Here is a 25,422-nt window from a genome sequence, read left to right on the forward strand (position 1 = left end):
CATTGACATAGTCTTGTGAATCTGAATCGTCTGTTTCCACATTGACGTAGTCCGGTTCAGAGTCATTTTGATCTACATTAACATAATCCTGATCAGAGTTTACACCTTCATGAGCGCTATCATCCATATCTACAACCTCATAGTCATCCTCAGCATCGTCTTCATTCTGGTTATTGTGGAGAGAACTGGTCTACTTTGTTCCAAAAATAACTAACAGCAAATGCTGTTCAGCACTGAAGTCAGTAACACCCTTGGGTTTCAGAGAAGAGGGTGGCATGTTTGAACAGGAAGACAATTTTGGTGAAGCAAATGTTTTATATAGCCACTTTTTTTCATGCATTGCAGCAATTTAAAAAAAGTTTACCCCATTTAATTTTTTAAATAAATGCACGGAGCAACTGGAAACTTCCACCTTATGATTAAATCAATTATACCACAAATGTGTTTGTCAGACAAACAAATTAGTGTACATATTAATCAGTGGTGGAGCTGTCTGTTACTATAAGTTGTCTTATGCATTTATTCATCTAAGTTAAGAAGTGATAGCACTAAAACTAAAAATGATAGGCTATCCTAAACCTAACTCTACTAAATTCGGTTGTAATTTCACAGAAAAACACAGCATGATCAGAAACACACAAAACAGAAGTCTTTATTAAACATTACTTTATCATCCAGGGACCTGATACAACAGAAACATTTGTGCGTTTGACTGTATAACAACCGTTAAAGCAGTACAGGGTTTGTGCTGTATGTCGTGTAGATCTCCGTCATCCTTTGAGTGAGAGAAGAGGCCCGTCGAGGTCTGTGATGCAGTATGGCTCGAAAGCGGTGAAACTTCGAATGCAGAATCAAATGAAACGGACAGTACTGAGCGGCTGGAAGAGGCTTGTGATTTTCACAACAGGTAGATAGAAGTGAACAGACTCGAGCTCTGTGCATGTCGTGTGCATAGTTGCAGTGAAACGGCTCACTTCACCCTCAAAAGGAACATGTTAAAGTCGTTGCGGCCCACTGCACGTGAGAACGGGTTCAAGCAGACGTGATGCAGAGGCAGAGCTGTTGTAAACTGGTGCAATAATGATATGCTGACAGTGATCCGCCAGAACTGGATTGTATGGAGCTTTCTGAAAGTATTCATTTTAATCGAGCTAATGTTTGACTTAAAGGTACAGTTCTCCCAAAAAAAAAAAAAAAAAAAAAAAATCATGTTATTCCAAACCTGATTGACTTTCTTTTGCTGAACACACACACGCACAACAGAAAGTTCACATGGTTTGGAAGAAAATGAGTAAATAATGACAATTTCCTTTCAAACAAAAAGAATGCTACATTATCAGAAACGTTGATACAATGTATTATTACCTTAAAGCATTTCTAGGCAACCGTAATTGTGAAATCAGTACTTGTTTGATGATTTCTGACCCAAAAAACTAAGCAAAACATGTCTGGTGCGGATCAGTGTGTGTTACAGAGGCAGAGTTGTTTGTGAGCTTTACTTAAAGTGATTGTCACACAGAGGCAGTGTTGTTGTTGACAATTGTTCAATGATTGTTGCAGGAGAGCAGAGGCAGTGATGTTGTAAGGTTACAGAGGAGAAGGATGCGGCGGTGGAAGCATCTCAGCACACACACACACACACACACACACCAGATGATTAGAAACAGATCTAATCACAAACTGAGGTGCAGGCAAAAAAAAAAAAAAAAAAAAGGAGGAAGGCATGAAATTCTGTTTTAAATACTCAATTACAACATTCTCCATACTCCTGAAGTGACATGTTTTTCTTGTGGGCTTCTCGTTAAAAATACGTCTTGTATTCTTTTTGACACATTAGGTTTGGAAACCTCTTTTTATTTTAAAATCTGCTAATACTTTGTGTGTGGGGGATCTCCGACAAATACAAAAATGAAGAGCAAATTAAGAAACAATATTAAAAAGCTACACAAAGGCATTTCCCGCTCCGAGATCTCATACACATCACCATGAATCACAACCTGCTTGTTTACATGAGATCCTTCATTTCTTTGCATCAATCTGCCAAGTTGATCATTCTGAATACGTCTCCAAATCACTTCCTCACTGGACGAAATTGCGTTTCAAGCCCATCGCATGATTTTCAGTGCTAGCGTGACGTGCCCTTGTGCGTGACGTGAACGGGACTGTCTGGGAGTGAGCGGAACAGTGGGTCGACCATAACCGTGTTTAACTCTTGAGAGAAAAGTGAGAGAGAAAAGATAAGAACTGTTCTGCATTCCACCTAAGACACAAAATTCAAATCTCATTTTTCTGTCAATATAGATTTCATATATTCATATATCTTTTTGTAAGAAAACAAAGAAACAGAACCAAAACAGCTGGAAAGTTCAAAATGTCCCTGACTTGCGGACATTTGACGTCCTAATGTCCTTTAGCTTGCTTTTAAGGGATTGAAATTTATAAAATAAAAGTCACAGGCTCAAGAGAAAGCGTCCCTCAGACGAGAGGGAGAGCTTGTCTGGGCCTTCACAGTTTGTGTGATGGGAGCAGAGCTGGGAAGACGCGGTATAGAGCCGCTTCTGCACGCACGGGACGTTTGTTCTGCCGTCTTCGGAGACCACCGTCACGTGAAAAGCTGCAGGGCTCTGGTAGTCACTGAATGGTTTTAATGACAGCGTGAGTTTTGAGCAGGCTCGACCTGTGTATGACTCGATTGGTCTTCAGCTAATGAAAGCCGGCCAGATTAAGTGTTCGGGTCCGGTCAGCCCGGGTCAAAGTCTACCGGAAATCTGGTTTCTGGCGCTGGTCGGCTGAGGCTTATTTCTGGTTTGGAACCAGTTTCGTTTCGCTCCCTGTCTGGAGATGACACTCAGGGGGAGTGAGCAGAGGGGCTGCTGTGTGCCGAACTGGGAGACAAACTGGGGCTGCAGCTTCCTGGTGGTGCTCCTCCTCCTCCTCCTCCTCCTCCTCCTCCCCCCCTCGCCCCGCCGCCACCCTCCAGACCCTCTGAATTCTCCAGCATCTCCTGAATGAGCGGAGGCATGGAGCCGGGGATCTCCATTTTCAGCGTTATTACTCGCTCGGCTCCTGAAAGACAAAGAAAATAACGTTAGAAATGATAGTGGCGGACCCGAGCTTGATGTTCACAGACTGACTGCGAATGTCACCTTTAGCGCTGATGCTCCTCAGGTCTGTGATCTTCATCAGCATTTTGGGGAACATGTGTGGTTTATGAGGCCTCCTCTTCCTCACGTAGATCTTGAGAGCCTCCAGCAGCGGCTCCTGAAGCACGTCTACCTTATCCGACTGCTCCAGATCCTGCCGATCTGAGCGCAAGGGCATAGTGTGTTATATAACATCAGCTAACAGAGACACCGGACTCAAACTCTTCTTTTTTAAAATTATATTTAAAACGCTGTTACTGGCTCTGCTGCATTGTTCATGCTAAATATTTAGCAACTTAAAAATTAAAAAGTATTCTGTGATTGGCTTTCATCCTTTTGTATTAAACTATGCATACATGATGCTGATTTGTTTATAAGCGTTTAAGCAGCAATATTTGCTCTTTCACACAAATATTCATGTTATTTTATTGCTTTAATAAAAGTGCATTAGTAATATTGCGCCCTCTTGTGGCCTCAGAGAGAAGCCAAAAGCACTCCCCCATTTAAGATACCATTTAATGTGCATAATTCAAATGTAGCTTTTCAGTCATTTTGACAGGCCTAATAAAAGTAAAAGGTCTAATGTAAAAGTACAAGTTGGCTGATAGAGTAAACACAAGAAAAAAGTTTTATGTGATAGATTAAACTAAACATTTTTAAAAACGACATACAGAAACCAAAATATGCCATTAAACGTATCTGACTGGATGTGGTTCAACAAGCTGCAGTACCTCCACACAGCAGACAGATGGCGCTGAGCAGCCCCGTCTCTGCATCGTCCATCTCCAGAGGCAGGAGCTGGTTGGCGAAAGCGAAAACCAGATCCGTCAGTGGACCGAAGCCAGCGTTGTGCATCTGCGTGCGGTTCAGTGTCAGACCGTCTGAAAACGTCATGGTGTCCTGATCCGGTGTGTAGCGCGTACATATCCGCAGAATCTGTCGATAAACATTAAGCACAAGGATTAGTTCTCACCCTACACACGGCTGCGATGCATTTTATTCACGCGCTATTTAGACACAAGAACACAGGTAAGCGTGCTCTTACCAGGATGTCGAGACAGGCGGCCTTTAACAGGGTGATCTGATCTGCGATAGTGAGCGTGGTGAAGCCGGGCAGCTGCTTGGCGAACTCCACCGTTTTAATGATGCATTTGGTGGAGAGTTCACTGAACTTGTCCCACAGGTCAACGTCCAGAGCGACCCTGTGGTCTGCACTGTTGTTCTGTTCAAGGACAGAGACGGCGTTTGCTTAGTTTGTGATTTATTTACGCACGGGATATAGGGCATGGCTCTTCAGAGCTGCTTCGCCTCTGACTTACCGTGGTGTATTTGCCCAGCTGACACAGGGAGGGGAAGGTGTCCTGATGGGCCTTCCTTACCCGCTCGATCATCTGCTCCGTATCAGGACTTAAGACATAACTCTCCGAACACTCCTGCTTCTTCTCTTCCTTCTTCCTCTTGTTCCGGTCATTCCGCACAGCTGTGAGAATAGGGGGGAAAAACAAACATCAGATTTAAGCATTCCACTGATTAATACCACTCATAAACATACAAGTAGATTTCTATGCCGTATAAAAGGAAGTGACAATAAGAAAGTGATAATATTTGACGAAGTACATAAATGTGCCACAAGATGGCAGTAAAAGTCCAAAGAAAACAGCAGATCATACACAGTTAAACCTCTTTCAGATACATGTTCTCCTTGCGATTCAATCATTTTGGCAGCTAATTTACTTCAAAACAACAGTGAATGAAAGAGGAGGAGACGGATTAAGTAGGACAATCAGAACATATGGGGTGTATGTATATATAGAGGGAAAAAAGCAGTAGGCAAATAGAAACAGAATAAAAACGAGTGCTTTGATGTGATGATTCAAAAAGAGATTTAGGTAAGAGTCTCAATTGCTAAACAAGCAAAAAAAGGGAAAATTCCAAGGATGGGATTCTCTGAGGTCTTCCCTTCTCTTTCCGTGAAGCTGAAAACATGTGCTCGCCTCCCTTAAAAATACAGAAAACTACACAATAATACAGAAAAAACCCACCGTGAATATTTAGAGGCATTATACATGCACCCAAAATACAAGTGATTGTAACAAAGCACTGGTAGTAACTCCCAGACTAGCTCATCACACACACACACACACACACACACACACACACACACACACACACACACACACACAAGGAACGCGTTTACAAGATTTTGAAAACGCCTTTTTCCTTTTGACTTTGACGTCATTGTAAACATTAATGTGAACAATACACCAAAACACCATTAACAGTGTTTACACACAGAGCACAAAAAAAGATAACGAAAAATATTGTTTAGCATAAAATAGTGACATACCCCTTAAAAAGACAGTAAATAAAAATCAGCAAGATTAAGAAATTATCACGTATTCAGCAAGAACACAAAGTTGATCCAAACACAGTAATGACATTTGTAATGGTTTTTCTCAAAAGGTTTATATATAATAAAAAATTAAAAAAAGCTTGAGCTTTTTATTCAAAAGGATCCTGAAAAGCAGAACTGTTCAACATTAATACATCTTTTTGAGCAGCAGAAAAGCAGCATATTTAATTGACTTCTGCAGAATCACATGATGCTAAAGACCATCAGATAATACTGCTTCACAATTTATTAACAAAACATTTTAATATGCATTACTGATTAAATGTAATAACATGTACAGCTGTGTTTTAATATCTTACTGAATATTTCCACATTTCCATGTTAAGCCGGTCAGGTTGCCTGAAATATTTTAAAAGGTATCCTAGTATTCACGCTTTTCATGGAAATCTGGGAGGTACAAGTGGTTTACTTACAGTTGAGAAAACATTAATTACACTAAAGAATTGCAAACTTCACTGGTAAAAATAATCATTGCAAAATTGTGCATGCAAACGCACTCATTGTGTTTCATCTCACACACACACAGATGCGCTGATGGTGTGCAGCGTGCAGAGATGAGAAATGAATGTTGGTGGTTGTTAATAACTGTGACAAACGACCTCTGCTTTCACTAAAATCCAACCTAATCTAATCACGTCACATGACAAATATCAGGCTGCTTTAAAGAGCTTTAAACGGGCTCTCCCTCTGCGCCTGCATTCCTCCCTCCTTCCCTCTCTCAGTCTTCCTGAAACCTCACAATCTCTGGGTTCTCTTGTTCTCACAGCCTCAATCGCTGCTTTATCTCATGTTTTCTTGCTGTTTTTGGTTAGGACTCCTTCCTTTGTCTAAAGATAACTCCACGGCTCTTCTTCTCCCTCCTCCACACGCATGCAGGGGAGAGAGCGAGCGAGTGGAGAGAGAGAGAGAGAGAGAGAGAGAGAGAGAGGGTGGTAAAGGATGATTTTCCCTCACTTCTCCCCACAGCCACATATTCATTTCTCCAGAGGGAGCTGGGTGCCAGCGTGGGCTCAGAAAACACAATCTAATGGAGCCATTAAAGAACTATTAACGCAGGGAGGTAATCTTTCACAACACGACATGTGCGAAAAGATGAAACCTGCTCGCAAACAACTTTATGATGACAAGAGCGCGCCATCATATCCGGGCCGAGAGAATGAAATATGTAAAATAACAAATCTGGGGCAGAGACTTTGTGATAGAAAAAGCAAACTGTAGCTCAGTACAGAACAGAAAGAAAAGTGCATGCACTTTCATGCTAATAAACAGAACAAAAGTGCATACAAATTCATATTTATTCTAACTAAATGGCATCTTTCTGCAAGAGATGCATCAGATGAAGCAATAATAATGTGCCACTGTATGACTTGGAGAAAGCGGTAATAAAAATGTATATATTTTGTATATGTCCTAGCACAAAAACTTTAATAAAACGGCAAACCTCACCATGACATGCTTGTACATGCACATCACTATTAAATATTACAATAACCAGTGTGCGTTAAATAACACTGGCCAATGTGTTTTCACTGGTCATCTATAGAGAACACTTCAGCACTCTGTCCAGCAGAGGGTGACAGCTGAACCAGACAGACAAACGTCTGACAAGAGGCCTTCCTGTCATAGTGTACTAAACATACGCTGTAAAGTTGTACGATATCGTACAATAACAATACAAGACTCTAATGCTCACCAAAGCTGCATTTATTTGATTTAAAAAAGTGAAATCAGCAACACTGTCAAATACCATAGTTACCAAAATAACTACGTGAATGCATTTTCAAATGTTTTAATCCATTTTTTTCAGGCTTACATGATCCTTCAGAATGCATTAGTATGCAGATTTGTTACTCAAGAAAAAAACTATGAAAACTATTAAAACAGCTGTGCTGCTTAATATACCGGTATAACAAAAATATAATAATAAATCGCAGTACATTATATACTGTATTGAAAATTCCAGATGGTATTTCAAACATGTATCTTTAATTTTTAATTTACACTTTAAATGGGTTTTTACACATAAGAATGTATATAGGTGCCTTTAAATGCCAGAAAAGGGGTTTCTTGCAAGGGGACCATCATTTTTAGGGGCACCGTTACGCCAAAACATTAGTACACTAGAGCAGCACAGTAAGTCTCAACGCTCTTTGACAAATGAGTTTCCTTGACTTTTTCCCCATTGATTAAGGGACTTTTAGTGCATGTACTGTAGCAGCAAAAGACACTTACATTCTTTAGACATGCCCACTTCCAGGCACTTCTGCAGCCGACAGTACTGGCAGCGGTTTCGGGTCACCTTGTTGATGATACAGCTCTTCTCTCTGTGGCAGGTGTACACCATGTTCTTCTGAATGCTTCTTCGGAAAAAGCCCTGAGGAGAAAAGCAAAAAAACACAGATTTAATATAGCTGGAAGGTTTACAAACGACACGCACGCAAACGAATTAACACCAGCCCCCATAAGTCGAAGAACGGTTATATAAAGCCACTAATGATTCACCAAATATTCATACATTTCACATTATGCTTATCGCCACTATACACAAACATGCGAAAACACATATAAACAACTGCGGCATAAATACAGCTCTCACCCATACGCACATTATTTCTTGGCATAATGAGCTCGGTTAGATTCGGCTGTATTATGGCTGCTGGGTATTATCTCCCATTTCAAGTGCCCAGAGGTTCCTATTGGCTAATACCCAGCGGGGCTTAACCCACATAGTCTTGAGCGAAGGGATGCAAACGAGCGGTTCACATTATTCTCCTCATCTTAATTACTGTTTGGTCAGACTCTCAAAAGGCACCGAGTCAGTCCGAGGTCACAAACGTACACGGCAAAAGCAGGAGGGATGTAGCTGAAACCACGTACGATCAGGGAGCAGATGCCAAACAGTGATTGTGTAGGCTTGTGGAAGGGATTTCAGCTGCTGTGCTGCTACCACAGCTCTCTGGCTGAGGATTAAACGGCGAAAGCTTTACTCGTGACTGCCGCTGGGCACGTGGGTATCAGCGGCGCTCTGCAGGATTCACTGACTGGGCTGAGCGGGAACACCGTATGCGGGTTCAGTGTGAATGCGTAATAGAAATAAGATCTGGAGTTACTCCGTACCGCAGCTTCATAGCTGACAAAACACTAATACTCACTGATAAGCGAATCTGCTGTGATTGGTGTTACGCCACCTACAAATGAACGGCATCTAAATAAGCATCCCAGTCATGCTACCGTTTTCAAAGCGAGCCTACAGTAAAAAAACAAAACAACAACAACAACAACATCGTCCCTCTCTGGTTTAGAAACAATTATCCCGAAGGCTTTTAGTGGAAAAGCCTTCAGCATATCAGCCAGGCCACCCAGGGGAAGCTTTTAGTATGTGTGTGCTTTTGACAGGTCTGTCCAGCGGCTGCCATCTAAAAACACTCATGTCATTTCAGCCAAAGCGTGTGTCCAAGGACATGTCTCGCATGCTGCAAGGACATGTCCCTCTCACACTCGGTCTCTGCTATGAAAAAGTAATAAAGGAAAAGGTGAGCATGGCAGATGTGTGACAGAACGTGTGCTCGCCGAGCCGAGCCGAAATGGTTTTCTAATGCGCTGCCCAAAGGCCTGATCTCCCTACAGAGGAGCTCTCATTCATCGGGCATGTTTTATTCATGCCAGCTGTGATCTTCTGGAGGTCATCGTTGGAGGTCATTGTGGTAGATGCAGATGAAACGCTTCTTTCTGGACCAGTATCAGCGGGTCAGTCACTGCTGTAGACGCGCTACGTGAAGTTGCAAGCTGCTTCTTGCACATTTCCTTTTTCAGTGGGCAGCAATTTCGCTTGCTCCGTTTCAAAACTCGAACACTTGGATAATAAAAGCAATACATTTAAACCAACTTTGCAGATCCTACCTAAAAAAATGTAGCACAATTCAGCTGAAAATAAAGCATTAGCTCTACATTGCCTCACAAAACGCATTTACGTCGGTAGCCAAATATCCCATGGATCCTGAGCGAAGGCACCCTTTGTACAGCCGAGATCCGTCTCACCTGGAGAGCTGAATCATTGATAACAAACCCATGACAAAAGTCACACCAGCGCACAATCAAAAGGCCCCTTTTCCTCGTCCTGCTTCATTCGCTCTGCGCTGTGCCGCTGTTGGTCGGGCCTGAAAGCCACAGGAATGAAGCTCAATATCATCACAAGGTGTGAAGAATGCTCTGGCAACAGAGGGGCAGCTGGGTAATTCCATCGGATTAGGGGCTGCAGCAGTGGCCTATTGAGAGGAGGAAAGGGTAACTGCTGCTGGAAAGTCAGTTTTGCCATAATACACAAAATTGTAAAAATATTGAATTGTTGGTCAGACTTTATATTAGGTGGTCTTAACTACGAAGTTTTCTATGTACTTAATAAGACCACAGTAAGTATATTGTACTTATTTTTGTGTTCCAAAACACTTTTGCTGCAATTGAGGTGAATTACAGGTAAAGTTAGAAGCAGGTTCAGTAGTATGGGTAAGTTTAAGGGTGGGTTAATTACGGAAATTAATAAAATAAAATAAATAAACCACTATAGCTACAAGTACAATGTAAAAACATGTACGTATGCAATAAGTGTATTGTACCAAATGATTCATTTAAAAATTTAAGCACACAGTTACGTTTTTAACCATACTTATCAAATAAACTGCATTTTTAAAATCATTATACTTACATTTTTTAACTGTTTAAAGTACTTAAATTCACTTTAAAAAAAACAACACCACCACAAAACAAAACACTAATTTAAGAACAAAGTTAGTGGCTTTCTCTTTTTATTGGCTCTTATATTGGGAAGGCGGGACTATTACACTATAAGCCACACTCAAACAGATGGTATTTGAAAGTCAAATTCAATTGGCATTTAAAAGAAATAATAATAATAATAATAATAATACAAATTTTAGCATGATTTAAATTAACAATAAAGAGTGTTGTCTGAGAGACAGATACAAAAGCGTAGAAGCAGACGTGGATGAGGTAGAGGACATAATGGATACAGGACTGATCTGTGATCCTAATCTCTTACTAGGCATCACATGACCTCTGTGAACCCTGGATTGACCCAGTCCTGACCTGCCGAGCAGATCCTGTGAGCGGAATGCAGCAGAGGAGAGCAGGAAGGAAACGCTTTGAGGTCTGCTGTGGCTCTCATTGGCAGGAGCGCTAAGCCTCTTTAGTGTCTCCACTAATCCTGGACATGAGTACAAACCCCCAGGCGCACCGAGACAACGGAGGAGCAGTCGTGTGTTTGTACGAAACGTGCACTCTATATCAAATGGATTTGAAACGAAGAGACAGTGAGATCAAAATAAGGCTGTCTGTTTAGCGTGACTAAGCAGTTGTACGTATGATATTTATCTGTGCCTAGTAGCCGTGGCGATTTAAGCGAAGATTTAGACCAGCAGCCGTTACAAAACTTAGTGAGCTGCCCACCTAGGGAATACTTTATATGTGCTTCAGATCTAAAGCTTGTCCCAATGGTAAACAGCAAAATTATGCGGCATGCCATCTCATGGGGTGTACTTTTGAAAGTATGCGAGTTCGGCTGTACGCATACAGCAAACATTCCCATCATAATTCAAGTATACTGAGGAGCCAAGCCAACGGACCAAAATGTCAAAAGGTGGATCATTCTCGCACATAGTCCAGAGTAAACGAGACAGGATTGTTGCAGCATTTCTTTTACAAACAACTAATGCGACAGTGTTACATCTAATACAGTTTAATTTAACCTGGTTAATCCAATTTTACTGATGGATCAGAGAACACTTGTTTAGTGTGGCTTATGTAGGATTTGGTCTTGGTATGTAACATTGAGACTCAACTGTTTCTGAATCAAAAATCTCAATTTCAAATAGTGAGTTTCAACCACCTTTGTTAAAATGGTAGCTACAATGTTGACAACACATCCTTGTTAAAAAAAAAAAAAAAAAAACTGACTTCAGGACATATAGGCCAAACGCTGACTCCTCTCTTTGTTCATCTCAAAGCAGACAAGGCTGTAGGGGCGAGAGGAGAAGAGTGACGGGTGCTTTTTGAAGGGAAAGACGAGTGCAGATGTGTCCTCCCACCATTCAAAGGCAGCGAGAAAGGGAGAAGATAGCACATGCAAATTTAATGAAGTCATGTTTATTTCTCAGCAAGCTCCACTGTGTGTATGCGTGCACGTTCTCCACCCACGCTTCCCTGTGGCTGCGCTCAGATAAGGGGGCTTTGTAACGATCATAGTTCAACTCCAAACCCCTGTGTTTCTCTTTCTCAGGGAGACACTGCAGATCATACATTGTATACACTACCAGTCTTCAATTATTAAGTAGCATTGAAATAAAAGGCTAGAGTTCAGCGCAGTGCCAATGGGGTCTCCCCCCCACCCAACAGTAAATGTCAGTACACGAGGCTGTCGCCACTGGCAGCGCAAGAAAACACCCATGGGACGAACCCCAAAAGACAACAAAAGCAGTAAGTTATGTGTGTGTGTGAATTTGAGTTCACAGTCTAATGGCGCGATCTTACTATTTCTGATTTAGTGATAATAAATCGCTATTGTCCTGCTTGTTTCTTCACAATGCCTGCAGAACTTCTGATGGTTCGGCTAGCGGCTGGAATAGAACATGGGCGGGTGTATCTTACGCAAATGTTGGGGGCGTAACTTAGTTGCGTCACAATCAGTGTTATGTTCTGATTTCTTTATTCATAAGATTCACATAAGAAAAAAGGAAACATCTGTGAGGTCATGGTAAATTTTTTTTCTTCATTTTTTTTCCATACTATGGCATCTTCAATCGTGTTAAAATCTGAAAATTGGCCTCAATCTTGCAAATTGGGTTGAAACAGATTCTTACCTTGCACCCTTCACATGCACTAACTCCATAATGGTAGCCCGAGGACTTGTCCTGGCAGACGAAACAGGGCTTGTAGACCCGCGGTGGAGGAGGTGGAGAAGGTGGGCTGGGTACAATCTCTTCTGAGCTTGTGCTCTGCGTCTCCACAGCTGCAAGAGAACAGAAAACGGCCTTTAATTTGACTCATTAACCATAATTTCCTCGCGAGGGTTATTAGGATCCACTGAGAAAACCGCAAGTTGTGTTTTAGCAACAGTCTGCAGTGACCTTCAACCTTCAAAAAGGTCCCTCCGCTGCCCAGGAAGGCTCAGCGAGGGGGCTCTTGCGCATCCCGATGAGCAGCTAAGGTCAAGCTTGTCAGGAGAACGTCTCCATTCCTGGAGCGAACAGACAGATAGGCTGGTGCCACGCTCTCCTTACACATTCGCTCTCACTTTCAGCTGCTACCGACTGGGACGAGTGCCAGCCTTAATTAATAAAGTCATGACAGTGAGCCGGGGTGTGGAGGGAGAAACCGCACGCTGTGCTTGAGTGGAGGGGGCGCGCGAGCCGCACGACACAGCCAAAGAGCTGCCATGACCGAGAGCTTATGAAACAACTCCCATTTAAACAGCACACCATGAGGGAAACCCACAACGCCCTCTCCACACGTCAAGGGCACAAAACAAGCACTCTGAATTTTGAATAGCTGAAATTCTCCACATCCCTGATGTTTGACCGTGTGAATATGCCCACATGTAAATGACCGTCTGTTTGGTGGCGATGATGGCACCAGTATATTTTCAAAACATTTATATACAGTGACACATTCACTCCGCAACCCTCATGTGTCTTTCCCCCGCTGCCATCACCTCCTTTCTCTCACAAATACCATAGATTGAAGAAAAATGAGAGATCTAGTGAAGGAGAACATGCTATTATGTGGGAGCAGTAAGCAGAGTTATGCAGAGTCTCAGATATAGTTTCAATAACCCCCTAATAGATGTCGAAAAGGATCGCGGCATTAAAAAAAACTAATGAAAATAGTGTCATTTATTCAGCCTCAAGTTGTTATTTTAAAAAAACGTGGGAAGCCACATTCAGTTGCTGGTAGCATCGACTTTCACAGCACAAAAAATACAATGGAAGTCAATGAGGATTTAATCATTTAGCATTTTTCTGATCATGAATAAATAAATAGGTGTTCCATTATCTCTTATGCTTACCATAGCTGCATATATTTGATCAGAAACACAGTAAAACAGCAATAGCGTCTTCAAAAACAGTTGCTGCTTATTATTATATAAGGAAACTGATACTTGAGTTAAAAAAAAAACAAAAAAACACTTGAAATAGAAATCTTTTGTAACAATGTAAAAGCTTTCACTGACACTTGATTCATTTCATTTAAAAAAAAAAATGCTAGTCCTCTCAAAGTATCCAACAGCAAATCTCTTGTGATCAAGCAGTCAGTTATGGCTGTGCGGTAGAGACAGGTTTGTTATGATATCTGACACACTTAGATCAGTGTCTGCGTTCAGAATCTACCTACAGCGTAGTCCCCAGCTCAAAAATGCAAACACCACGACCACCAAACAGAGACAAAAGCCTCTAAATATAAGAACACTGGTGAAACACATTTAACGGGGAGTTAGTATAGATCTCTATCATCTTTGTTCATTGCGAGCGGTCTAGTAGAAAACCGGGCCTCACCTTAATCAGCACTGTTGCTGAACCAGTGGGCAACCGTCTGCGCCTATTTCCTGTGTTCAGAAAAAGCACAGTCAAAGCTAAAAATACCCACCCTGGCACCAGCACAGAGTCAGATGAGGATGTCGAGTTCTTATCTCTTTCCACACACAGAAAGCCAACGTACCCACAAACGCAAACACGATTCCCAGCGCGCCACACACCCGACTCCATTGCAGCATGCCGAGAGAGCTGCTAACCGGTTTTATTTAGCAAATGAGGAAAGATGATGAGAAAAATCCTCCAGTAACGTGGGAAAACCACAAATGAAAACGGACACATGAAGGGACAGTTATGATGAATTACTAGCAATAATTTGGGAAAAGCAGGGTTTTCCCAAATAAACCGAACACACCTTCTGACTAGTTCCTTTCCAGTCAAACACTGGATAAAAATAAACATTTTACAGTTTAACAATTACAGTTTTTTTAAAGACTATGGTAACTAGAGGTATATTACTGCTTACTGATAGTTTTAAAAAGGCAAAAAGCTGAGATCTTATGGCACATGCTAATTTAGTAAATAAGAAATAAAAATGAATATAAAAAGATACTTGATAAAAATGTATACTTTAGTGTTGACAAAACTAACCCTAATCCTTTAATGCAACCGTCTTACCATACAAATGTGAAAGACAGTAACAATGTGTTAATCAGATTCACCTGTATATACAAGAAAAAAATAAAATAAAAATAAAGACCCCTTATTAGAAAGAAAAGTTATTTCTGCACGAAACATTTGCAGATGGTACTTTAGCTTGTATTTTCACAAAGAGAGAACGGGAAGTGAGAAAACTAACCGGCTGGCATCACACTTCCTGCTCTCACGAACAAAGCTTTAAAAAGGTGAGACTGTTTTAAGATGTCAAACAGTTGATTTCGCTCCCACAATTATTCTCACTGTTGCACTCGTTTCCTTTCACCAAACCTCGCTCGCTCTTTCTATGCCATCCGCTCGTTCCCTCGAGCGCCGTCTGACCTCTTTCTGCTGCGCAGCTCCAACATGAGTGGCACATTTTCCATAACAGGGACAGAGCTCGACGCGGATTCAGGACAACATCATGGGAACCGCTCTTCTGACGGAAGACGCCGCGGCGATGGTCGAAATTACGCCTTCATCTACTCTCACCCACACCACAATGCCTCAAACTTCCTTTAAACTCCATCCGATTAATAATACATGGAGCGTATAAAAAATTGAACGGCTGAACTGAACAGAAAAATCCCTCGCTCTTATATAAGTGAAAGTTTGAGGGCTAGAAGCTGCTTCCCTGAACCTGAATAACCCCGAATAACCGCAGAACTGGCAGCGCGAGCAGCTTCCTGTGAAGCTGTGATCAGGTGGCACGCTCTAATTACGCACTCTGTTGCATCTCTGAGGAGACGCGTCTTAGTCATGGCTGTTGAGTTGGCCTGTTGCTCTGGAAGGAACAACCTCGAGCTGAAATCAAGTTTAATTATGCCCAGAGGTTCGACCCAGGATAACCTTACATTAACCGCTGCGAGGGTTTCGGAAACGGGTCAGTTTCACCACCTGTCCGAGACGCCACCCGTGCGCAGAAGACAAGAGTTACGGAGGTGTTCTTTACCTGTTTGACATCACCTCGTACTACCACTGGTTAAATCTCACATTAAAACTCTCAACACATAGGCTCTGCTCCAAAACACAGTCAGCAGGCTACCTAGACAGCATTTTAAATGTACGCAGTCTTCTAAAACCCTTCATAAAAGGCAATCCCAGAAGGCACTGCAACTATGTAGGCAGCTTGCCAGGTTTTGGAGAGCAGGTGTAGCTTTCAATGATCTTACTCATTCTTTTCTTATCGGGTTGCGAGGGTTTGAAATCCCAAGAGAGCATAAATGTCATCTTAGCACAATCTTTAGGACTTGGATTTTTGAGAGCAAGACAAGAAGTAATAACGGCATTACTGGTAGGCTGCACGGGCAGCTGGCATTGACGTCCTGTCACAGCAAGAGAAGCAGCAGATGAGAGGGTTAAAAGAGAGAAAGATGGTTCTTGTATCATGGTTTCCCCCAGAGACCGTTAACTGAACTCAATGAACTGCCCTGACCCCTGTCTAATAATGAAACAAGACAAATCCTCACACAGCAAATACACACAGTGCATAAACTTAGAAAAATGTATTTTACCGTCACAAAAAAAAATGCATATGATATTAATTTGTATTTTATACCACCAGCAACAACAACAACAACATGATAAAACATCATTATTACTATGTTTTCAACTGAACAGTAATGTGTGCTTGACTTGGGTTGTGGGCTGAAAGCAAACCTAAACATTTACACAAAGGAAATAATTCACTTATACTTTGGCCTAGTGTCTCGGTTGCGGGCACATGCTCACTGCTGTGTTATGCGGTCACAAAAACATGAGCATTTTTAAGCATTAGTAGGCAGTTGAAATGTAATCAGCAGCAAAAGTGTTGTTTTTGCCACTTTATGGGCCTTGAACACACCAACTAATATTTACCAAAATTCCCATTCTTTGCAAGTGAAAGCAAACAGCAGAGAAAGAAAAAAAAAATTGTAACTGATTTTTAAGAGCTGCCTAGCTCAAATATGCTAACACCACAAGAGAAATTGGATTACACAATATATACACAGCATTTCTTATGTTTTACTGTAGTTTTGTCCTATTGCTTGTAATTTCTGTTTACTTATTTTTAGGTTTTAGTAATTAGTACTGACACTGTTGAAAAGAATTAGGAAATGTCTATGCATCAAAAAATTGTAATAAAAAAAGCAAAAAAATAAATATACCATGATAAAAAGGCTGTTGTTGTTTTTTTGAGTTTACAAAAACATACCTGTAGTTTGAAATCATTGTATTTAAAATTGCTGTACTTAACGCTACCTAACATTTCCAGACGGATATGCATTTCACTTATACATACAGTACTGGAGTATTCTGACATCTCACAGGACATGTCAAAACGGCTACAGTCAGCAATTATTAGTGAGCTCTCTGCAGCACACACCACATATAGGGAGACAATTATGTTACTTGCACACAGTGAGAAAAATATTATGGTGTTGAAGTCTTTGAATGCGTGGGTGTGTGTCTAAGTGAGAAAAATACAGCAAAGATTGTGAGTTATGCGTGAGAGAGCGAGAAAGATAGAGAGCGCATGTGAGAGAGAGAGAGAGAGAGAGAGAGAGAGAGAGAGAGAGAGAAAAATAGGGCAGACCATGAAAGGAAAACGCTGCATACCTCTCAGCGTTGGCGGTAGCTCTCTGGGGGAAAGCGGATCCTGGTACAACTATTAAGCCTCCCTATACTTACCCGACACACACTCAATAAAAAATGAGTCCCATTTCTTTGTGTTATTCAAAGTTAACCCAGTGAGAGGGGGAGAGGGATACAAATGGAATCAAGGCCTCATCATTACCAACACCATTATGGTAATGGAACAGTGCTGCTGGGCACAGAGAGACGGAGATGCTGGAGAAAAACGAGGGAGCGTGCAGGATGAAAAGCACGCACTCATGTGAGACTACGATATAGGTCACTTTGCACCAGAGTGCCGGTGAGTCACAGGCCTGGATCAGTAGCTCAGTCTGGTGACTCATCTCTTCAAGCTCCGCCTCTTCTCTCCTATTGGTCAAAGAGGACATGACAGACGACTTTATCCCCCAGTAAATCTACATCCTTTTTTTTTTTTAATTGAAGTTAGGGAAGTGGTGAAATTGTTTACTCGTAGCCCTTGTGGTGGTATTCGGTGTCTTTACACGTGTAACAGAAGACAGAAATGTGTTCTATGTATATTTAAAATAATCAAACATGGTCCACTTCATGAACGCATCAAGATAGGGAGCTGCACTGAAGTGTCTAGCACAAATAGTGCAGGTCGAATTCCATCTTGCAATATCGTAATAACTTTTTGCATATGTCTTCAGGGTAATGCAGATGTCCACCTGAACAGGATCGTTCTTTTAAGCGAGCTACTAAGCAGCTCCCAGATGCTAGACTATAAGCAAAGATCTCATGCTCTGATTCATGAGTCATTGTTTACACAGCACACAATAGGTCATGAGAACAGCATTTGCCCACAAACCAGTACTGTTGTTCGAGTAATGAAGTACTCTGTAATCTTTACTGTATAAAATTGCTTTTATGGAGCATTCAGACCGCTCCGAGAGCAATTCAAACTTCACTCAACTCGAACACACGCTCTTTGTGTGGCGGCAGTCAGCTGGTGAATGGACTGAATGGTATGGTGAGTCGGCAGTGCATCTATTGTTCATTTCTAATTCAATTAATCACAGGTACTTCGAAAACATCTGCAGTGCCAGCAGACGTGTGATGCACAAAGATCATATATGGTGCAGTCAGGGAACTATCATTTCTGGTGCTTCGTGTTTGTGGTTTGATAAAAAATAAAAAAAGTTCACACAATGTGAACACTTTACAATGCCTTTGAATTGAAATGCGTAACTTTTTAACAAAGACATAAAATTTAATACCTTTAATACACTTGCTCTGTCACAAATTGCTTTCACGGACCATATTAGTGTGTCTTTATAGGTCTGAAAACTTTGGTTTTCTTTGAACAATGTCTTCACAATGTAACCAAAGCAAGATCATATATTTATAGCTTCTCTCCTGTGTCTATACTGTCACTGCAGCTGTATAAGCTAAAAAACTATTATGGAAACCTATAAATTATTTGTTGCTTAGAAAACGCATACTAACACAAAAACATGTTGATAAAAATATAATGTATTTTTTGTGGTAGGGCCATTGGCAGTACAAATACAAATCTGTACTACTATCCCAACTGGGCCAAAAAACAAACCCATTACAACTGGATATATATATAGATACACAGTATATTTCCAAAATAGTGACCTCAATGTTAATGTTTACAAGTTTGCAGTACACAAATTGCATGTCCCGTTTAAGATAGACTTGACAAAACAGAGCAGTTTAACATCCGTTGTCTGTACAATCATTCATTATGACAGCATAGATGTAACACACAATCAGTGACAGCCTCAGTCCTGCACGTATAAATACCAGGCCAAACAGCAGCGAGAGGCTGATTTGAGGTCCACGCTGGAGCGTAACAGCGTAGAGAAGCAGTGCCCTTTCATCACGCCAGCTGAACTCAGCAGGGTGAAGAGCAAACGCTTGCCAGGGCTCTTTGTGGTCAAAACCAAGAGGTAGCAATTTTCCAATTAAGCCACATTTTTATGGGTTCCTTGGACAGCAGAGGGAAAAGGAAAGTCCTGAAAGCAAACAAATAAGTGTGGTGCAGCACGTGGAGACAAAATTAGCATTTCCCAAAGAGCCTTATTACAGCTGCATCTCAAGACGCAGGCCTTCTAAACCAGGCAAATAAAACACAAAGACAGGCAAAGAGGGAAGGGATTTAATTAGATCAAGGCCAGTAATGAGATTAGCTTTTCGTTAAAATCTTGGAGGGTGGAGTTACATGCGGGATGCCCGTTCGGAACTGTACAGGAATCAGGATCTTAAAAGCCCTACGCTTGGCCTTTAAATAGCTTGCTTTGAGTTGGCCCTCCTGATACTGATCCAGTTATGTCCCACTGCACCCTGCGCATCTCAACCGGCCTGTCACGCGAGCCCTAAAGCCCGGAGAATGGTTTTATACGATGACAGGCGTGCTTAGCATATTGTGGACTTCACAAAAGGGCCTAGCGAAGGGGGCCGGCTCAGTCATAGCTGAGGGAACCCCTGATCTGCCACTAATAGCAGCTGACCTACATTCATCCGCAACAGCCCATGCCTCAGTGAAAGCGTAGAGAGGGACTCCAAATAAAAGAGGGGCTGTGAGACTGTTAGAGCTAGTTAAGTACTTTTCTTACACAGCCTATAAAGCCAACAGCCTCTTGAATCTCGGCAAAGCCTTAGCTATGTCAGAAAAAATAAAGAGACAAAAAACGGTTTTAAATGCAATTTCCTAGGTGGAAATTGTAAAAATCAGGCCGTTAATTGTGGTTTTAAACTACTCTTTATGGTCGCAATGAGAATTTTATTTATTTGGTTTTTTTACACCTTTACTGTCATTTTCCCTAAACCAACCATTTTGGAGGAAACAAACAAGGAGCACTTAAACCTGATAAAAGAACAGTACCATGCTTCACTCTGAAAGACACAACATATATAATTGTGCGTCTATGGGAGTCAATAAACTTTTCAGTTTTATTTTGAATAACTGTACAGCTCCTGCTGCTCTGCTCATGAGGAGCTACAGTTTGCCACAATGTTGCGAAAAATGCTCTTGTACTTGATAATGAAAAAGTGAAGGCAGGGAAACAAAGCTGCAGGTAAAGGAAATCAAACTAGGTCAAATGTCAGACGCTGTGGAAGTGGGATTAGACAGTTGTTTAGTTTGACTGGTTGTCAAGGATCCATTTACAGCGTCTTCATTGCCGTTCAACTCTACAAATGGTCCTTCGTCGTCAAAAACATCTCGGAGTATAAAATGCTTGATGAGCATCACTGTAAAGCACCCGTCTCTCTGGTCTTTATCCAGTGACAGCTGTTTTAATTAGCGTTAAAGAATGAATACTAAGAGGCGCCTTCATCACTTCTTGACGTTTTGTCTTTTTAAAACTTACAAGGCAAAGGCCATCAGACACCAGGAGTTATTTCTCCCATCAGTAGAGTAGTGGTTCCCACAACTCTATTAACTGTACGCGCCTCATTAAGCCACTATATTCATTTGCGGCGCCCTACAGAATTCATTCTGATAATTAACAATCTAGCGAGCGAGAAAAACGCAAGCTCCGCAGGACAAAGCAGTCCATTTCGCAAACTCGCCGGAGGAATATTTCAGCCACGACGGTGTTTAATATACTTCTGACTCTTGAGATCTCACTAGGGTAAAAAAAAAAATTAAAAAATTAAAATGACAGAATGGAGCTGCGCTCACAAAGCCATTATTTCATCTTGCCGTCACGTTAGGGAAGTCGAGACGTGATCCATAAAACAAAACTCCAAGGCATGAATCACTTAGTTATGTGAAACTAAGCAAAAAGCGAAAGGCCATCTGGGACATTCAGGACTAGACAAAAAAAAAATCTGCTGGACATTATAGACATGCTGATTTCATTCCTTTTAACCTTGTCCCCAGCCCAACGGTCCCTCTGAGGAGCTGCCCAACCCCTTCCCAACGGGCCCCTCGCCAGAGCAGGTTTCAGCCCTCAGGCCTCCCTTATTTTTATTGCCCGTGTTTATAGCTGGTCTTGGTTTCTCTTTCTGCTCTCTTTTGCTTGACGTTTTATGGCGTGCAATATAAGAGACGTCCTCCACCCCCCTCTGTCTGAGTTTTTAAGTACCTCGTCCACAAATTCTTTTTTCTGCGCCGAAATCCGGCCCTCAGGAATTCACTTGATGTCACTGGCCGTCAGGAAACACCACAATGGGTCAAGCGCAGTCTTTTGAAATGGATTGCACACAGCTGGACGGCATTCATCTCCTACAACTTAACTTTGGTGCTTATCGTTCGTTTCCATGCATATTATCTACTGCAGCGCTTGCGATGCCGCAACAAGAGTAGAGTTCTGATACTCTGTTTGGACTGTTAAGTTTGGAAATAAAACAGATGTACGGTCATCCATCTGTAATCAAGTTAATCGCTCGAGTCAGAGAGCATCTGAAGCATGGGCAGCACGGCTTAGGCAGCTTTAGCCTCGGCCCAAAATCTGACATCGTGTTTGGGCATGGCGCCCTCCAAATCCACCTTAACGCTACATTAAGATGCCCACTCCAGCCCTGCTTCCTTAAACTACATCGAGTCCACCATGAGACAAAAAATGGGATATACTTTGAGTTTATAAGATATATTGGCATCATATAATGACAAGATACAATAACATTGATATACATGGTTTAATACGAGCACATCTGAAAAATAGCAGAAGATGCAGAGTGAACGGCTTCAGGAAAAGTGCATAATCCAATTTGCTCCAAATAGACATGCTTTATATTAAGGGCATTAAAATCGCTCGTAAGATATAGTTCACATGTAGAATTTTAAAGCGGCCCATCAGATGCTGACAGGCTGTTTAATGCATTTGAAATGTGGTGTTTGCCTCCGTGCATAACTTACATTTAACAGTCATGTTCTCTATTCCTTTTGAATGTAATTGTCTAGTAAACTTTATAGACTTCAGGGAGCAAGAGCTGCTGTGCAACAAAAAAGTAGCATAATTTGTAGCTGGACAATAAGCGTACCATTTGTAGAATTTTGAACCTACAAGAAAGTGTATTTTTATGATAGCAGTAACTGTAAAGAGACTATTTTAATGAGGTAATCAAAATAGCTCAATATAATTAGTTTGTGCTTTTGTTTTCATTTACTGTAATTTGTAGTTTAATGACGTTTTGAGTTAATATTACATTATTATAATGTAGCTAGTATATTGCATAATATATGGCATATCCTACATAGTTACATTCACAAAACAACATTGAACATTATGTTAATATGACCATTGTTTCATTGGTCAACATTCGGTAGGATGGGAATTTTAAAAATTGAAAAGAGTGTAGATACATATTTTATATCATTCTGCACCCCCCTCAAAAAGCAAATATGTTTTAGAGAAACCACAAAAAGGTGGTACCAAACATCCAATATATTGAATTAAATCAGAAACGCAGAAATTGTAAACCTTGCCCTCACAAACATTTTTCATGCACCGGTTCGCTCCCGGATTCTCCTGCCATAAAGAAATGCAGCATAACCTGATAGCACATGACTAAGAGAAGATCTAATGTATGAAATGTGCTTGCGGTCTACAGCGCATGGCGGCACATTAAAGACGGCAACAGCCATTACAGCTGGAGGGTTGCACATCTGATTTGGAAGGGCGCCATGCGTTGCAAAATCCTGCCCTATGGCCCATGTGCAGGTACAAACCTCACTGTTCTCCCCTGCCATGATTACAGAGCAGCCCGGCTAATGTTCAGCCTTCGGGTAAAAGTCATCCCTCTGATCTGAAACTTTGAGACAGCAGACGAGTGATGTTTAGAGTGTCGTATACTAAACATGCACATCTGACTATTAACCTGTCATGGGTCATTCTTTGACACTAAACGAATACAGATCCGCTCTGTCATTCATGATACATTTACCAAGTCATCAGAGACAAAAACTTGACATTCTGGATTGCATCTAAGAGAGAACGGTCATGTTTTCTTACTCTTATTTTGACTAAATAATAAAACAGCATTTCAATGTAATTGATATGTAGAGATATATGTATAGACATTTTGAGATTTGCAAAGGACTGCATTTAACAGTGTTATAAGTGTTTAGGATTAGCTTAATATAAGGTGATCTAAAATGTAAAATAATACGGGCAAATATGCATCAAATATGGAAAAATAGGTGAAACAAATATATAGCATGTAAATACTTTGCGCATCCATAATTAAAACAAAAACAAACCCATGTTACACTACCGGGCTTTCATCTGGGTTCTCTTTCGGTCATTGTTTAGGGAATAAACAAGCACATGAAAACATAAATGCATGCATTTTAACTGTGCGGGCCACAGCTATTCACGGTACACCACCAGCTGGTTACATTTGTGTATGCCTCAGCGTCCCCCCACAGTCCACATGGCACAGATGTGGGGGGTGTGTGTGTCTGGTGATCTGCTTGGATGTGTGCTGCCAGAGTGCCGGCAGGCCCAGTATCTATTGCAAGTCCTGCTCTGTATTTAAGGCTAAAAGAAATAAACACTCGGCCAGCCAGCCAAAACCACAGCAACACAAGCACCGTTCTTGCCAACAAGAGCCGCTGGCAAAATGCAAACTAGCAGCTCTTCCATTCTGTGTTCAGCAGCAGACCTGCCACGCTGTCTGGAGTTCAGGCAAACCCCGGTCCTTAGCAAGCCTCGGTTAACCAACGGACCAGGGCAGTTATTCTTTCTCTCTCTCAAAATCGACTAATTCTGCTCTTATTCTACAGGAATCCCTTTTTCCCCCTCCACTTTCAACCCCTCCCAGCTGCAACCGGGCTGGGCTATTGCTCCCACCGGCACGGCACTGTTCATGGGAAACAATAAAACGCCACATGCGTTTCCTTAGTTAGGGCTTCCACACTGCAGCTCCATAAGAGACTCATCAAGCCATCGTTGAACTTGATTTTCAATCGCATTTTATGCAAATACGGGACGCAACAAGCAGCCAATAATTAGAATCAATATCAGGCATGACACGAAAATAAGTAATTGTCTAAAATAAGAAACAAAAAAACCATTAGAACCGATAGCAATTTATAATTAGCATTATTAGAATCACGCTTCCAATATATCACATCTCCCTAAAACCCAATTTGGAATGAAATTAAAAAAGCTGAATGCACACAAAAACAATTAAGCTAGATGTCGATAACATTACCTAAAGGTGCATTTAAAGATGCTTAAGGTGTATAGATGCCCATCATGATTCCGGCTGATTGAAATGCCAGAGCCAAAAATATTTACCACTACATCTCAAAACTCTCTAATACTGTGCCAGCCCTTGACATAAGCATTCTGCATTCTTTAAAGAACTACTTTGGTTTGCCCAGTGGCTACACCTTATATTTCTATTCTAAATCAAGTCTCCTAGAAGAGCGTGGAACGGAAATGCTGCTTTATTACCTTCTCATAAACCCTCGTTGCAATATTTAGACTTTTCTTTCATGTTAAATTCACACCTTGGACGGCACTGTTGATACTGTGATACTATAAGTGAAACATAAGCGATAAGATCAACGAGATGCACAGCCTAAGCATGCTCTTCAGCAATGCATGTTCACAAGCTGTCTGCTAAAACAAAAGAGCAACACTGGAATGTCACAAGGAGGCTTGCGAATAGAAAGTTAACAGTCTTTTAGTGGGGGAGGAACAGCGGAGAGATCCGACCGCCTGCTTTCATTCTGCCGGGTCCCAGGCAGCCTTCAGAATGATGGAGAGCTTTTCAAACACACCGTGATGGATGCCTCCCTGAGACACGGAGCGCCAGAGCCGCTCACTGCGCCGAGGTAGCAGGGCTTGGAGGTCAGGGAGGTGGAGGGCCTAATCCGCTCCTGATGGCCGTGAAGGTGCTCGTGTTTGAAGGCCACGGAAAACCGAAACGCACGGCACGCTTCAGAAGAGCGCGAGATAATACACAGACAGAAGTAGCAGAAAAACGCAGCACTACAGCACACTTCACTTTGAGTGTCACTTAAAGAAACGGACTCTGAAAACATCCATTATTCAAAGTCTCGCGATCTTAT

The 25,422-nt window shown here is 41.6% G+C and overlaps 1 protein-coding gene across 4 annotated transcripts in view; it reads right to left on the minus strand.

Annotated features, from left to right (window-relative positions):
• Positions 1 to 626: 626 nt before the first annotated feature.
• The window catches only part of rarab (retinoic acid receptor, alpha b), a 102,290-nt gene continuing 77,494 nt past the window's right edge, over positions 627 to 25,422 (minus strand). For 3 of the 4 annotated variants that reach the window (XM_043235117.1, XM_043235116.1, XM_043235118.1), the window contains 7 exons: positions 12,429 to 12,577; positions 7,789 to 7,930; positions 4,463 to 4,623; positions 4,189 to 4,365; positions 3,875 to 4,079; positions 3,147 to 3,305; positions 627 to 3,066 (listed from right to left, as the gene is read on the minus strand). In XM_043235117.1, the coding sequence (XP_043091052.1) occupies positions 2,849 to 3,066; positions 3,147 to 3,305; positions 3,875 to 4,079; positions 4,189 to 4,365; positions 4,463 to 4,623; positions 7,789 to 7,930; positions 12,429 to 12,577 (1,211 nt within the window). In that variant the 3' untranslated portion in view covers positions 627 to 2,848. Of the gene's footprint in view, positions 3,067 to 3,146; positions 3,306 to 3,874; positions 4,080 to 4,188; positions 4,366 to 4,462; positions 4,624 to 7,788; positions 7,931 to 8,708; positions 9,822 to 12,428; positions 12,578 to 25,422 lie in introns of those variants that run through there. The other variant, XM_043235119.1, reaches the window with a different exon arrangement.

This window comes from Puntigrus tetrazona, chromosome 3 (genome assembly GCF_018831695.1).
Source record: "Puntigrus tetrazona isolate hp1 chromosome 3, ASM1883169v1, whole genome shotgun sequence".
Lineage (NCBI taxonomy): Eukaryota > Metazoa > Chordata > Actinopteri > Cypriniformes > Cyprinidae > Puntigrus > Puntigrus tetrazona.